Source organism: Procambarus clarkii, chromosome 46 (assembly GCF_040958095.1).
Source record: "Procambarus clarkii isolate CNS0578487 chromosome 46, FALCON_Pclarkii_2.0, whole genome shotgun sequence".
Lineage (NCBI taxonomy): Eukaryota > Metazoa > Arthropoda > Malacostraca > Decapoda > Cambaridae > Procambarus > Procambarus clarkii.
In genome coordinates this window covers 7,709,843-7,727,508 of record NC_091195.1, presented here as the reverse complement: position 1 = coordinate 7,727,508, position 17,666 = coordinate 7,709,843, and the positions used below count along the sequence as shown (strand labels likewise).

Genomic DNA, 17,666 nt, shown 5'->3' with positions numbered 1-17,666 from the left:
TCTTCTCTTTACGGGTTCAAGTTAAATTATGTCCAGTATATTGTATGTTGACCAAACTGAACTGCATAATCTAAATAGGTCCTTACAAGAGCAAGATAAAGGCAGAGAATAACATTACTAAATGCTACACCGCATATTTCTGTGTGAGAAAATGAGCACCATTACTCTACCTAAACCAGAAGTCAACACCACAATGATCACAGGAGTTAGGTCAAAATATTGACAAGTTTTAAGTTTTAAATAAAACAAAATGCAGGAGGCAGACATTGGAATTTTATTTATTTTAGTGATCTCAAAAATGTATTTCTGGCCCAATTTTTAACACTAACATCTTGTTTTAATAACGTTAAATTGTTCTTCCAGATGACAGGAATCTGAAGAGTATGAAGACAGAAGAAATTAACTAGTTACAGAACAAACTGAAAATAACAAATAAAGCTGGAACCAAATATTGCATTAACATGTGAACACATTTTGTAAAATTTGGTTTATTTGGAAATCGCTTATATTTTTGGTCAATTAAGTGACTGTATTGTGGTTAGAGAAATCGGATCATCACCGATTACATCCGAGTTTGATTCCCTGGCAGTGTGAGATGCTCAGCCTCCTGATACCTCTGTTCACCTAGCAGTAAACATTAACCTGGAAATTAGTCAACTGTTGAGGGATGCATCCTGAGGAAGGTCTGTCGTTGGCTTAGGAAGGCCCACACAAGCCTAACAAGCTGCCCGTCTCCGACAGTGGGAAACAATGTTATGTTTTTAAACATAATATAATAACAAAACCAGCGTGGGACATTTACTGCTTGTGTGAAACTTGACAACAGTTGTGTGAGGTGAGAATCATACGGCCCAATATGGCGGCCTCGAGTCCTGTTATCCAACCGGAAGATGTGAACAGACTGCGGTATGGACTGGCTGTGACTAAGGCAGGACGAGACGCGCTAGCAAGTGTGTTTATGTGGTCGTACCGGGGCACCTTCTCAGTAGTGACTTACCTCACTCAGGACTTGGGGTATACCAATGCTCAGTACAGGCGTGTCTTCGATGCTCAACAGAGGGATAAACTCGAAGCTTCCTCTGACGCGGCTACTTTTGACATCACCCTGTTGTATAAACTCCTGCAACGTGTGTGTGGTCTGGCTGAGATGAATGACCCCACGAGGACCACTCCAGGGCCTCAGGGATCATCACTTGACCACCTCACTTACAGCCTGAAGCAACACCGAAACACGTTGGCCCATGATAATGTGAGAATGTCAGAGCAGGATCTTACGTCAACACTGACGGAGCTCAGTGACTTATTGGCCAAGATGCTGGCTGAGGCCGGCGTCCGGTGTAGGACAAACAGCCAGGATGTAGACCACGTGACCAGAGATGTCACCAAGTATATTGGTGGTCTGCTAGCGAAGGTCAGAGAGCAGCTGGATCCCTCAGATGTGGCGTACTTGCCTCAGCTCCGCCAGGAGATTAAGATGTTCAAAAGCCACATCACAGAAGAGGTTAAGCAGATGAGCAAGCAGGAGCTCACTGACGGGTATAAACTGCTGTACCAGATTGTTCCCGCACCCTGGCTCCTCCTCAACATTAACTACAACCCAAGTCTTGCTTTTACACGACTACGACTCCTTGAAGATCCTGTCATAGGGACAAGACCCTCCCACGCTGCCAAGGGTCAGGATATGAACTTTGAAGACATCTTGAGCATGAGACGAGAGGACGGAAGAGTCCCTCAGTGTGTCCTCCTGACGGGGGAAGGTGGTATGGGCAAGACAACTTTACTCAAGCTCATCCTCGAGAAGTGGGTAGAGGACCCTGCTGCCATACGTCACCTGGGCACTGTGGACCTCGTTTTCTATGTACAGTGCAGGGACTCACATCTTAATACCTTCTATGATCTCCTCCGCCAGTTGCTGCCTCAAACACTTCGTGATTCTGGTGCCGACTTCCAGCTGTTTAAGGAGATAATCTTGAGCTTAAATATATTAGTCCTGATTGACGGCTACGACGAGGTCAACGACCATTCAGGAAGGCTGGTGAAGGAGCTGTTGCACCTGCCTGGCAAGGATGTGAGGTTGGTGATAACCACACGGCCGGGGTGGGACCAACAACTGTCACAGCTCGTCCCACACACCAGACCTCGCTGCAACATCCTCGTCTTGGGCATCACTCCAGAACGTCGCGTGGAGTTCGCCGAGAGAACCATCAAGGTGCTGGTGGAGGAAGAGAGCCAACGGAGTGTCATCACAGGGAGGTTTACTAAGCAGCTGGAGCAGATGAGTCAGTTCCTGGGTGAGTACCTCAACACTCCACTCACCTTGACCTTGTTGGCGCTGCTGTGTGTCGAGGCTCCAGAAGAATTTAACAATCTCACCACAAACACTCAAGTCTACGAGAAGATTCATGGCTTCATAACCAGCAAACTGGTGTCCAGACTTACAGACAAACATGTGGCTGACCCCAAAGGAAAATGTGACGAAAATGTGAAAAAGTTTTTGAGGTTCTTAGAAGAGATTAGTTTAAGAGGGATCCAGAGGCAGGAGTACGACCTTTGGCCGGAGACGGAAGCGGAGATTAGGGAGAAGTGTGACACTCTGGGAGTGCCGCAGGAGGAGGTCTTGTCCAACTATTTCACAAGAACCAGCTACCGTCTGGGCCTCAATGTGTTGTGGGTGTTTGGCTATTTTCACGCCAGGTACCAGGAGTATTGTGCCAGCAGGGGGCTGGTCGATCTCTTGTTGAGGGCTGAGCAAGACCGAGGTGATCCAGCATCACACCGTGGGTCAGGGGAAAGCTCTATAATCATTGACCTCTTGGTGGATGTTGTAGTGTGGGTGATTGGCTATTTTCACGCCAGATACCAGAAGTATTGTGCCAGCAGGAGGCTGGTCGATCTCTTGTTGAGGGCTGAGCAAGACCGTGGTGATCCAGCATCACACCGTGTGTCAGGGGAAAGGTCTACAATCATTGACCTCTTGGTGGATGTTGTACGTAAGGAAAAACGCTCCTTGGGAGATCACCTGAGAGGGTCAAAGTTTGATATTAGCGATGTGCAACAAGAGTTTAAGGAGCGCCCCAGATGGCAGAACATTTTACTCAGCACTACCGGGGTGCTGTGTGCCCGGGGAGTAGAGCACAGGTTCATTACTCACATAATTGACCTGTGCAAGATGGTTACACATGAGACTGACGAGCTGTTGAAGCATGTAGCAGAGTCCCGCGGGAGTGAGCACGTCATCCAAGCCGTGTGTGAGAAGCTGTGTACAGAACAAGAGTGGAGAATAGTGAGTGTTGACTCGTGGGTTGTCCTGCCGCTTGTTCTTGAGAAGGTGACACCTAAGAACATTTACCTAAACATAAACGATACACCCCAACTAAAGCAGTGTCTGTCTACACTGTCTGTGCTGGCAAAAATGAAGGTAACCATATCCTTATGGCTTGACTATACTTTATACAGCAAAGAGAGTAGTGCTATACCAAAACAATGTATGGAGAGGCTGACAGCCCCCGGCAGTAAGAGTACCTTAGAGGAGTTCGATGGTCGCTTGTCTGAGGCAGCCATACCCCTCCTGCCTCCCACCCTCAAGAGCCTCCGCCTGCGCCTCACACCACACCAACTGCCCGTCCTCATCCGTCACCTGTCTCACCTTCCTCACCTGCAGTATCTTGGTAAATATTCATATTTTCCACCATAATTTTTAGGGTTATTTATTAATATCAAAATTATGCAAAGAGCTTCATTCGTCATGTTTAATATAGTAATTCAGATTTACATTGTTTACATATATGTTTACAACCTTATGGACGAAAGATTCCTTATATTGTTTACAAACATAATCACCTTATGGGAGACAAACACCTTATATTGATTACAAATATAATCACCTTAAGGGAGACAAACACCTTATATTGTTTACAAATATATTCATCTTATGGACGACAAACACCTAATATTGTTTACATATATAGTCACCTTAAGAGCGACAAATACCTTATATTGTTTACAAATATAGTCACCTTAAGGGTGACACACACCTTATATTGTTTACAAATATAGTCACCTTAAGGGTGACAAACACCTTACATTGTTTACAATTATAGTCACCCTAAGGTTGACAAACCTTCTACTTTGATTACAAATATAGACTTATTAAGGGCGACTACTCCATGAATAATAAATTTTCGAAACATTCCGCTGCTGTATATATTCTTGTGCATAAATAATTTCATGAAGTATTTAGCGACGCCATACTTTTGGTTCAGATGACTTACCACTTTGACTTTGACTCGTGGTACACATCTCCTTTCACTGTGACCTAATTCTTGTTCAAGATGACCTTTCATTGTGACCTAATTCCTGTTCAAGATGACCTTTCACTGTGACCTAATTCCTTTTCAGGATGACCTTTCACTGTAACCTAATTCCTGTTCAAGATGACCTTTCACTGTGACCTAATTCCTGTTCAGGATGACCTTTCACTGTGACCTAATTCCTGTTTAAGATGACCTTTCACTGTGACCTAATTCCTGTTTAAGATGACCTTTCACTGTGACCTAATTCCTGTTTAAGATGACCTTTCACTGTGACCTAATTCCTGTTTAAGATGACCTTTCACTGTGACCTTGACTTAGTTTATATGACCTTCTAATGAGACCTTGACCATTGATAAAGATGACCATGACTGTGACCTTGACCATTGATACAGATGACCTTGACTGTGACCTTGACCATTGATACAGATGACCTTGACTGTGACCTTGACCACTGATACAAATAACCTTGACTGTGACCTTGACAGTTGATACAGATAACCTTGACTGTGACCTTGACCATTGATACAGATGACCTTGACCATTGATACAGATGACCTTGACCATTGATACAGATAACCTTGACAATTGATACAGGTAACCCTTGACTGTGACCTTGACTATTGATACAGATGACCTTGACCGTGGCTTTTAAAAGCTATTAATACATAGTTTAGATGCTATTAATACCGTCCAAAATACGGACTTGTCATCGTGTAATAAACCCAGCAGTAAGGTGAGTGGATGGCTCAGTATGTATTCTTGTTATATCTTAGAACATACCAGTAACGACCGTGACTGTATCTCAGTGTATGTCTTCAGGCATTCTCCTGGACGCCATGGGCTACGTGGACCCGGACACCCTGGACGCCCTGGGCTACGTGGACCCGGACACCCTGGACGCCACGGGCTACGTGGACCCAGACACCCTGGGCTACGTGGACCCGGACACCCTGGACGCCACGGGTTACGTGGTCCCGGACACCCTGGACGCCACGGGCTACGTGGACACGGACACCCTGGACGCCATGGGCTACGTGGACCCGGACACCCTGGACGCCACGCGCTACGTGGACCCGGACACCCTGGACGCCACGGGCTACGTGGACCCGGACACCCTGGACACTCTGCCGTGCCAGGGAATGGCGCTAGACCTGACCATCAGGCGGCGCCTCACTGATGACGACCCCGCCATAGACTGGTGCTGCCACTTGGCGGCTCAGCTGTGTTCTTTCTCAAGAGGAGGGTATAGTCTCCTGTACTTCCATAACACGCGTCTCACCAGTACGTATTGACGACATTTTAACACGTGAATATCTGTAACTCAGTTGTTTAATTCACAGTGCTTCCAGTGGTTTCAAAAATATTTTTACATTAAAAGTCATGAATTAGAGAACTTATAAGGCTTCTTGAGTAACTTTGAGCACCGTTTAGCGACCAAGAATATTCATTAAGCAAGCTTCACTGCTTATAAGATAACACTGATCAATATTTAGCCCAACATTGTCTTGCTTAATACAAGCTAGATTTACTTGATATAAGTTTTCTTTGGCATGAGTGTGTGACGTAGACAGGTGTGGGTGGGGAGAGTAGCCAGCTGTGGGCTTTAGTGTTCCCTCTCATGTGCAGGTGTGGGTCGGGAGAGTAGCCAGGTGTGGGCTTCCGTGTTCCTTCCCATCTGCAGGTGTGTTGTTAAATGTTGCATAAAAATCGTTTTCCTGATTGATGGAATATATATATATAAAAAATGTAGAAATATATTAAAAATATATTTCTACATATAATAGAAATAAAATTGAAGCATAATAAAAGGTTGGTTAAAAATATTTTATTCATTACTTTCACTTAATGGAGAATCCATGGTAGTGGTGGTGGAATTGTTGCTGGGTTGTGGTTGGTGGCAGTGGTGGTAGGTTGTGATTGGTGGCAGTGGTGGGTGATGTTTATTGTTGGTGGTAGTGGTTGGTTCTAGTGGTGGTTAATAGTTGTTGTTGGTTCTAGTGGTGGTTAATAGTAGTGGTTAGTGGTGGTGGTTGATTGCTGTGGTTGGTAATTGTGGTGGCTGATGGTTGTGATAAGTGGTAGGGGTGTTTAATGTTAATGGTGGTCGAGGTTGTGGTGGCTTATGGTATCTGGCTCTGCTCCACTACCCTCCTCCACCTCTGCACAACTACCCTCCTCCTCCTCTGCTATACTACCCTCCTCCACCTCTGCACAACTACCCTCCTCCTCCTCTGCACCACTACCCTCCTCCTCCTCTGCTATACTACCCTCCTCCAACTCTGCACCACTACCCTCTTACTCTGCACCACTACCCTCCTCCTCCTCTGCTCCACTACCCTCCTCCACCTCTGCACCACTACCCTCCTCCTCCTCTGCACCATACGCTTCTCCTTTGCACCACTACTAACCACCTCCTCTGCACCACTAACCTCCGATGCAGCACCACTACCCTCCTCCACCTCGGCACCACTACCCTCCTCCTCTGCACCACTACCCTCCTCCTCTGCACCATACGCTTCTCTTCTGCACCACTACCCACCTCCTCTGCACCTCAACCCTCCTCCTCTGCTCCACTACCCTCCTTCTCTGCACCACTACTCTCATCCTCGTTTGCACCACTACCCTCCTCCTCCTCCTCCTCCTCCTCCTCATCCTCAGCACCACTACCCTCCTCCTCTGCACCACTACCCTCCTCCTCCTCTGTACCACTAACCTTCTCCCCTGCACCACTACCCTCATCCTCCATTGCACCACCACCCTCCTACTCCTCCTATGCACCACTACCCTCCTCCTCTGCACCACTTCCCTCTTCCTCCTCTGCACCACTACCCTCCCCCTCCTCTGCACCACTACCCTCCTCCTCTGCAAAACTACCCTCCACCTCTGCACCACTAACCTCCTCCTATGCACCACTACCCTCCTCCTCCTCTGCACCACTATCCTCCTCCTCCTCAGCACCACTACCCTCCCATTCTGCACCACTACCCTCCTCTTCTGCACCCACTACCCTCCCCCTCCTTTGCACCACTACCCTCCTCCTCCTCTGCACCCACTACCCTCCACGTCCTCTGCACCACAACCCTCCTCTACACCACTACCCTCCTCCTCCTCTGCACCACTACCCTCCTCCTCTGCACCACTACCCTCCTCCTCTGCACCACTACCCTCCTCCTCCTCTGCAACACTACTCTCCTCCTCTGCACCACTACCCGCCTTCTCCTCTGCACCTCTTCCCTCCTCCTCTGCACCACAACCCTCCTCCTCTGTACCACTACCCTCCTCCTCAGCACCACTACCCTCTTCCTCCTCTGCACCACTACCCTCCTCCTCCTCCTCTGCATCACTACCCTCCTCCTCCTCCTCCTCTGCATCACTACCCTCCTCCTCCTCCTCCTCTGCATCACTACCCTCCTCCTCTGCACCTCTACCCTCCTCCTCTGCACCACTACCCTCCTCCTCTACATCACTACCCTCCTCCTCAGCACCACTACCCTCATCCTCCTCTCACCACTACCCTCCTCCTCCTCTGCATCACTACCCTCCTCCTCCTCTGCATCACTACCCTCCTCCTCCTCTGCATCACTACCCTCCTCCTCCGCTGCACCACTACCCTCCTCTTCCTCTGCACCACTACCCTTCTCCTCCTCTGCATCACTACCCTTCACCTCCGCTGCACCACTACCCTCCTCTTCCTCTGCACCAATACCCTCCTCCTCCTCCGCACCACTACCCTCATCCTCCTCTGCACCACTAAACTCCTCCTCAGCTGCACCACTATCCTCATCCTTTGCACCACTATCCTCCTCCTCTGCACCACTACCCTCCTCCTCTGCACCACTACCCTCCTCCCCTGCACCACTACCCTCCTCCTCTGCACCACTAACCTCCTCCTCCTCTGTACCACTAGCCTCCTCCTCTGCACCACTACCCTCCTCCTCCTCCTCTGTACAACTACCCCTCATCCTCCTCTGCACCACTACCCTCCTCCTCCTCTGCACCACTACCCTCCTTCTCCTCTGCACCACTACCCTCCTCCTCCTCTGCACCACTACCCTCCTCGTCCTCTGCACCACTACCCTCCTCCTCCTCTGCACCACTACCATCCTCCTCCTCCTCTGCACCACTACCCTCATCCTCCTCTGCACCACTACCCTCCTCCTCCTTTACACCACTACCTTCCTCCTCCTCTGCAACTCTACCATCCTCCTCCTCCTCCTTAAGAGATGGGTGTGAGGAGTAGCCAGGTGTGGGCTTCAGTATTCCCTTTCATCTGCAGGTGAATGTGGGGAGAGTTGCCAGGTGTGGGCTTCAAAGTTCCCTCTCATCTGCAGGTGTAGGTGGGAAGAGTAGCCAGGTGTGAGCTTCAATCTTCCCTCTCATCTTCAGGTGTGGGTGTGGAGAGTTGCCAGGTGTGAGCTGCAATGTTCCCTCTCATCTACAGGTGTGGGTGTGGAGAGTTGCCAGGTGTGAGCTTCAATGTTCCCTCTCATCTGCAGGTGTGGGTAGGGAGAGTTGCCAGGTGTGAGCTTCAATGTTCCCTCTCATCTACAGGTGTGGGTGGGGAGAGTTGCCAGGTGTGGGCTTCAATGTTCCCTCTCATCTGCAGGTGTGGGTGGGGAGAGACTCCTGCGAGGACTTCACCGGAGGGGCGTCACTGGTGATGACCTTGATATTGACCTTGCGACTGGGATCCGGTACAGTGAGGACAGTGAGGATAGTGAGGACAGTGATGACAGTGAGGAGAACAATAAGTACCTCCGAGAGCTCATTGCGTCGCTTAACAATTTTAATGAATTATATATATGGTAGATTGTTGAGACCTGCCTCACGAGACCAATAATGTACAAGGACACATCTACGAGGAGCTGGTTGTTGAGACCTGCCTCACGAGACCAATAATGTACAAGGACACATCTACGAGGAGCTGGTTGTTGAGACCAGCCTCACGAGACCAATAATGTACAAGGACACATCTACGAGGAGCTGGTTGTTGAGACCAGCCTCACGAGACCAATAATGTACAAGGACACATCTACGAGGAGCTGGTTGTTGCTGAGAATTTTGGTATGCTGGAGGTATGAATGAGTTTTGGTATGCTGGAGGTATGAATGAGTTTTGGTATGCTGGAGGTATGAATGAGTTTTGGTATGCTGGTGGTATGAATGAGTTTTGGTATGGTGGTGGTATGAATGAGGTTTGGTATGCTGGTGGTATGAATGAGTTTTGGTATGGTGGTGGTATGAATTAATATTAGAATGTTAGTAGTATGAATGAGTTTTGGTATGCTGGTGGTATGAATGAGTTTTGGTATGCTGGAGGTATGAATGAGTTTTGGTATGCTGGTGGTATGAATGAGTTTTGGTATGGTGGTGGTATGAATGAGTTTTGTTATGCTGGTGGTATGAATGAGTTTTGGTATGCTGGAGGTATGAATGAGTTTTAGTATGCTGGTGGTATGAGTGAGTTTTAGTATGCTGGTGGTATGAATTAGTATTAGAATGTTAGTAGTGTGAATGAGTTTTGGTATGCTGGAGGTATGAATGAGTTTTGGTATGCTGGAGGTATGAATGAGTTTTGGTATGCTGATGGTATGAATGACTTTTGGTATGCTGGAGATATGAATGAGTTTTAGTATGCTGGTGGTATGAGTGAGTTCTAGTATACTGGTTGTTTGAATTAGTATTAGAATGTTAGTAGGATGAATGAGTTTTGGTATGCTGATGGTATGATTGAGTTTTTGTATGCATTGTATGAATGTATTTTAGTATGCTGGAGGTATAAATAAGCATTTGTATGCAGATTTTATTAATACGTTTAGAAATGCATTTTGCATGAATAACTGATTTTGATATACTGATTTTATGAATAAGTTTTGGCATGTAATTTATATATTAGCATTTTCTACACTTTATATCGATATGATTTTCTTTACTATTGTTTATTGGATCAATATTATTAGTTTTAGCTGTTTATTGTTTAAGGGATTTTAGTTATTTTGACATTTTAGGAATTTTAGGCATTGAGAATTTCTGTCTCACTTTTATTCTGTCTTATCCTTATTATCCTCAAGATCAAGCAGGAGCATATATACACCTGTGTTATTGTAAGTTGCTTAATGTACAACTTAATACAGTAAGTTGCCTACTGTAACTTACTATAATGCATTAAGCAGTTTATTGTATATGTACTTTAATATTATCAGTATCCGATTGTAAACTTGTTCTACTACAGTAGCTAACCTTTTTAGGAACTTTCTTTATTACAGTAAGTAGCGTACTGTACAAGTACTTTAATATAGTATGCAGAATACCGTTCAAGTAGTTTAATACAGTAAGTGTCCTTCTGCTCACTTAAATGTACAATTTCTTTAGAAAAGAAACTACCAAGAATCTGCCTTTAAAGGAGAAATTGAGTATAACCTTGGATTGTCAATGAGAAGTCTGAGAGCAATAATACACCAAGAACTTCAACAAAATCGTGTAGATCTGAGGCAAAGTGAAATTGACACCAGTAATTCCATTTATCATCATACTATCATGGAAGAGGAGCCACACATCTATGGATCATCCAATAAAATCAGCAGACTTCTAGATGTTACTACTGCTCGGCTTAGACTCGGTTATAAGTATCTCTAGGAATTGTCATTATCTGCTGATGTAGACCTGACCAAAGGTAAACTGTGTCAACAAAATTATTCGCACACCCTCCGTCACTATGTGATGGAGTGCGAAAAGATACATGAATTCAGAGACAATTCTATAGAAATGTTCTAAAGTTGTGTAAATGTTTCATTCAAAATTATCTGCTGCCAGAAATTTTGGCCAAATATCCCCAGTTTGCAAACTGTAGGTAGTAACTAAGAGTGATTGTAACCTATCCACCGCTGCCCACTGGATGGGGGGCGGTGTGCAGGACAAACATATCAATTGTGACACTAGCTCTCCACATATGTTAGTTGCTTAATTTAGAAACTGTACTTGTGGTCGATCTCGAACCCATTGTTGATGTGACGACTTATATTGAATTTTGTAACTAGCTCATCAAGTTTGTAACTTGCTTAGCTAAATGAATTGTGGAGTTCAGTTCCTGAGCCCATTATGTGCCTCTGTAACCCTTTCCACTGCTGCCCACAAGATGGGTATGGGGTGCATAATAAATGACCTAAACTGTACACCTCCTTTGATACTGTAAGTAGTGCTGTACTATGCTTTTTATAGTTCAGTACTGCAAGTATTAAAGTAAATACATGCATTATCGGAAATAAAGCAACATATAAGTTTAAACAATATTAACACTTATTTTCGCTCATTCTCTGAAGTCTATTGTATTATTGTTTGTAACTTGCTAGTGGTATATGATATGACTTTTTCAACAGAAACAGAGTAAGACAAATCCGAGTGGTAAACGTTGCCAATGGTCCTCAGGACTCTGGCCTGAGACCTGTCTTGTTTACCGTATATATAAACCATGTTGATACAACACTCAAGTGCAACATTACCATAGTTGTCAATGGTCCTCAGGACTCTGGCCTGAGACCTGTCTTGTTTACCGTATATATAAACCATGTTGATACAACACTCAAGTGCAACATTACCTAGTTTCCGATGATACAAAAATGTTGATAGAAATAAATTAAGAAAATCTTAAAATCGTTGCAAGATAACTTAGGCTTTTAAAATTTAACAAAAGATTTTTGCATATGATGATCAATACTGTCTATGCAAAGTTTAATAATACTTTGACTTTTCTTTAAGTGACTGGAGAGGAATGTCTTATTTAAAAATAAAATCATTGAAGATGACCTAACTAGTTACATCTGAGGGTATAAGACTCAGTGATTGTGACAACCTTTCCTGACATTTTCCTGTCATAGACACCGTCACTATACCTCACTGTCGAACTGTTGCTGCTGACAGTGAGAACAGTACCCAACCTTAAAACATTTAAACTGGGAAAAAGTCACCATTGCTGACCTGGAAAAACTTCGAGTGTCTGTTTAACAGAAAATTTTATAATATTCATATATCAATCATTGTTTAAATATTAATATGAAATTACGCAATTCACGTTAAAATTGGTGATAGTTGAATAGCTTTGTTAGTGTAACGCATGTCGGCCTGGTTGAGCGGTGCTATGGGCGCTTCGTAGGGCATGTGAAGTGATTGGGTTATGGGGGTGTGGGGGGGGGGGATACAAGTGCGCCTCAATATGGGAGAGCAGATGTCTGGCGTGTGTAGGAAGGGCTCGGGTTGGTTCCCCCAGCTCGAGGAAGATACGCCATTGGGGGTCTTTGATTGGATATACACACAGCGAGCAAGCTGCAGCCGGCTAGACAGCCTGTCATCCAGTTAGACAGCCAGTCAAGCCAGTCAGTTAGACAGCCTGCCAGCCAGTTAGACAACCAGTAAGACGGCCAGGCAGCCAGTTAGACAGAGACAGAGAGAGACAGACAGACAGACAGACAGACAGACACACACACACACACCAGTTGGGGCCGGTGGCAGAGCGGACAACACACTGGACTTGTGATCCTGTGGTCCTGGGATCGATCCCAGGCGCCGGCGAGAAACAATGGGCAGAGTTCTTTGACCCTATGCCCCTGTTACCTAGCAGTAAAATAGGTACCTGGGTGTTAGTCAGCTGTCACGGACAGCTTCATGGGGATGGAGGCCTGGTCGAGGACCGGGCCGCGGGGACACTAAAAGCCCCGAAATCATCTCAAGATAACCTCAAGATAACATCATTGCAACTTTCAACACAAATCTTCAGTGTAACATCTATCAAAACCGTTTCAGTTACTGTTTTTTTCCGTCTGTCATGTCAGTGTTAGTTAAGGAAGAGGAGAGAGAATCCTTCTGTATAAATAGAAGAAGTTTGCCTGGTTGGAATTGTCACATTAAAGCATTCCAAATTTCATATATCATTGGGATACTCTGTGGCAAGATGCTGGGTGCCCCAGAGATGGCTGGGATACTCTGTGGCAAGATGCTGGGTGCCCCAGAGATGGCTGGGATACTCTGTGGCAAGGTGCTGGGTGTCCCAGAGAAGGCTGGGATACTCTGTGGCAAGACGCTGGGTGCCCAAGAGATGGCTGGGATACTCTGTGGCAAGATGCTGGGTGTCCCAGAGATGGCTGGGATACTCTGTGGCAAGATGCTGGGTGCCCCAGAGATGGCTGGGATACTCTGTGGCAAGATGCTGGGTGTCCTAGAGATGGCTGGGATACTCTGTGGCAAGACGCTGGGTGTCCCAGAGATGGCTGGGATACTCTGTGGCAAGATGCTGGGTGTCCCAGAGATGGCTGGGATACTCTGGGACAAGATGCTGGGTGCCCCAGAGATGGCTGGGATACCCTGTGGCAAGATGCTGGGTGCCCCAGAGATGGCTGGGATACTCTGGGACAAGGTGCTGGGTGCCCCAGAGATGGCTGTGATACCCTGTGGCAAGATGCTGGGTGTCCCAGAGATGGCTGGGATACTCTGTGGCAAGATGCTGGGTGTCCCAGAGATGGCTGGGATACTCTGTGGCAAGATGCTGGGTGCCCCAGAGATGGCTGGGATACTCTGTGGCAAGATGCTGGGTGTCCCAGAGATGGCTGGGATACCCTGTGGCAAGATGCTGGGTGTCCCAGAGATGGCTGGGATACCCTGTGGCAAGATGCTGGGTGTCCTAGAGATGGCTGGGATACTCTGTGGCCAGATGCTGGGTGTCCCAGAGATGGCTGGGATACCCTGTGGCAAGATGCTGGGTGCCCCAGAGATGGCTGGGATACTCTGTGGCAAGGTGCTGGGTGCCCCAGAGATGGCTGGGATACTCTGTGGCAAAATGCTGGGTGTCCCAGAGATGGCTGGGATACCCTGTAGCAAGATGTTGGGTGCCCCAGAGATGGCTGGGATACTCTGTGGCAAGATGCTGGGTGCCCCAGAGATGGCTGGGATACTCTGTGGCAAGATGCTGGGTGTCCCAGAGATGGCTGGGATACTCTGTGGCAAGATGCTGGGTGCCCCAGAGATGGCTGGGATACTCTGTGGCAAAATGCTGGGTGTCCCAGAGATGGCTGGGATACCCTGTGGCAAGATGCTGGGTGTCCCAGAGATGGCTGGAATACCCTGTGGCAAGAAGCTGGGTGCCCCAGAGATGGCTGGGATACTCTGGGACAAGGTGCTGGGTGCCCCAGAGATGGCTGTGATACCCTGTGGCAATATGCTGGGTGTCCCAGAAATGGCTGGGATACTCTGTGGCAAGATGCTGGGTGCCCCAGAGATGGCTGGGATACTCTGTGGCAAGATGCTGGGTGTCCCAGTGATGGCTGGGTGTCCAAGAGATGGCTGGGATACCCTGCGGCAAGATGCTGGGTGCCCCAGAGATGGCTGGGATACCCTGTGGCAAGATGCTGGGTGTCCCAGAGATGGCTGGGATACTCTGGGACAAGGTGCTGGGTGCCCCAGAGATTGCTGTGATACCCTGTGGCAAGATGCTGGGTGTCCCAGAAATGGCTGGGATACTCTGTGGCAAGATGCTGGGTGTCCCAGAGATGGCTGGGATACTCTGTGGCAAGATGGTGGGTGTCCCAGAGATGGCTAGGATACTCTGTGGCAAGATGCTGGGTGTCCCAGAGATGGCTGGGATACCCTGCGGATAGATGCTGGGTGCCCCAGAGATGGCTGGGATACCCTGTGGCAAGATGCTGGGTGTCCCAGAGATGGCTGGGATACCCTGTGGCAAGATGCTGGGTGTCCCAGAAATGGCTGGGATACTCTGTGGCAAGATGCTAGGTGTCCCAGAGATGGCTGGGATACTCTGTGGCAAGATGCTGGGTGTCCCAGAGATGGCTGCGATACTCTGTGGCAAGATGCTGGGTTTCTCAGAGATGACTGGGATACCCTGTGGCAAGATGCTGGGTGTCCCAGTGATGGCTGAGATACTCTGTCGCAAGATGCTGGGTGTCCCAGAGATGGCTGGGATACCCTGTGGCAAGATGCTGGGTGTCCCAGAGATGGCTGGGATACTCTGTGGCAAGATGCTGGGTGTCCCAGAGATGGCTGGGATACCCTGTGGCAAGATGCTGGGTGTCCCAGAGATGGCTGGGATACTCTATGGCAAGATACTGGGTGTCCCAGAGATGGCTGCCTGTCCCAGACCAGACTAAGAACTAGTGCTCTGACCATCATACTATTAACAGGATTAAAGACAAAACAAATATTATATAATCAAAGGATTTGTGATTGCCTTCAAAGACAAAAAGTTTTATGAATTTTAGGATGAAATTATAAAATTATGAGAGTAAGGAACGTCATGGAAGATTCCTCTGGGCCTGTATTACATGTAATACTTTCAGAGATAAGTATTCAACACCATACAGCAGAGCTGTATACACGACACGAGACTGAACCTGATCTTAATACAGTTCTCTGTGACATCTGTTTATATTTGGCCACTGATGTTTTAAAATTTAAATATATTGATTTCTAAATTTATTTCTTGATTTGAAATTAAAATAAATTTATTGAGATATAATTTATACACAAAGAGTTGAAGCAGTTCAAGCTATTCTCACACCGTCCAGTCCAACGTGTACATATTTACCTGAATTTACCTGAAGGCCACTATCTCTCGAGTGTCCTCGACGAACCCGGCTTGTCAAAAGTCACGCCATTTGTTCTGATGATTTTGTGTATTTGGATCTTAAATTGTTGCAGTCTTTTGACATTTACGGCTTCGGCGGGTAGGCAGTTCCATGGGTTTATACTAAAAGCATCACCTATTTTCTGTCCTACATTGTGTCTTGTTGAGCTTAAAACCGTTGGTACTTGTTTGTGATACATCTGACCTTTTGAAGAAGTGGTCTGGATCCACAAATTCTTCAATATTTTAAGTTTCGTTGAGATCAGCCTTGTTATGTCTGGTTTGCAGTGTTGTTAGCCCTGTAAACCCTCAACTATTCCTCGTACGGGAACCGACTTAGTTCATGAATGATTTTTCTGGGCAGGTGTTGAACTCTTAAGCAGATGTGCCTCTCTGAAGCTGAGGTCTCCATGCTTGGCTACAATAATACAAGCACCTGACTGACGTCAAGCGGCTGACTATTCCTAGGATGTGGATGGCTTCTTTTACTGCAGCTCCCACTTGTTGACCAACTTTTACTGATTTGTGGATTCTGACTCCAAGGTCCTTCTTCATCAACCTCCTGCAAGGTAAGGCTTTTGATTTGATAGTTATGATGTGCAATGTTACGCCCCACATGCAAGGTCTTTACATTTTTCGGTATTAAAGAGCATCTGCCAATCTTCCGACACTTATGGAGTTCATGCAGCTCGCTTTGTAAGGCCTCAATATTATGGTCACTCCATACTTTACCATAAATCTAAGCGTCATCTACAATTTTGATGATATGGTTTGTAATATTTTATTCCATGTCATTGATATATATGACAAATAGGGATGGCCCCAAAATGGACCCGTGCGGTACTTCGCTCACCACATTTTTCCAGCCATAGTTATTTCCGTTTAGGACGACTCAACTTTCTTTGTTATAATCATTATTTGATCCATTCTAGTGTTCTACCATATATTCCATGTGCTTGTACTTTCCATGTCAGTCTTTCATATGGCACCTTATCAAAAGCTTTAACAATGACCATGTATACTACATGTACTGAAAGTCCTTGTCTGAATAGCTAGTTACCATTCCCTAAAATTTGAACAGGTTTGTAGGGCATCATTTATTTTTAAGAAGGCCATTGTTGTGACCCAAACTGTAGGAGTGAATAAATTAGAAAATCTCTCTCAGAGTATGGGACAAGGGAAGTGTGAATGAAAGTGTGTGTGTGGAAGCAAGCTAGTGGAGACATCTGGGACGCCAGAATGTCGGTACCGTCTAAGAATCATCCGCCAGTTATGGCTGCTATAAGGAAGGCGGTACTTCAAGGACACAGGGTGGCCGGAAACGCATAAGGGCTGGTTGTGTGGAGGGCCAGAGGACATATGTGACAGATGTGGATTTGAGAGTTGACTTTTGACTGGAGCAAGTGACGGAAGGTAGTTCTGTCCTGCACATGTAATGTAGCCACCATAGCTGGCGGCTACACTACAGGCTAAAAGGCCTTTTCCCAGTATTTACAGCTTAATGGATTTGTGTGTTATGCAACTTGAAATTTATCGTGTACTAATACTATTTTTCAACAAATAATAAAGAATATATATATATATATATATATATATATATATATATATATATATATATAAATATATATATATATATATATATATATATATATATATATATATATATATATACATATATATATATATATATATATATATATATATATATATATATATATATATATATAT

At 46.1% G+C, this 17,666-nt stretch overlaps 1 protein-coding gene across 1 annotated transcript; it reads left to right on the top strand.

Annotated features, from left to right (window-relative positions):
• The first annotated feature begins 5,138 nt into the window (after positions 1–5,138).
• LOC138350633 (uncharacterized) lies at positions 5,139–11,610 on the top strand. Its single transcript, XM_069301682.1, has 2 exons — positions 5,139–5,594; positions 8,920–11,610. Exons 1-2 carry the CDS (start codon positions 5,150–5,152, stop codon positions 9,120–9,122), a joined length of 648 nt encoding a protein of 215 aa, XP_069157783.1. The 5' UTR covers positions 5,139–5,149; the 3' UTR covers positions 9,123–11,610.
• Positions 11,611–17,666: the final 6,056 nt, after the last annotated feature.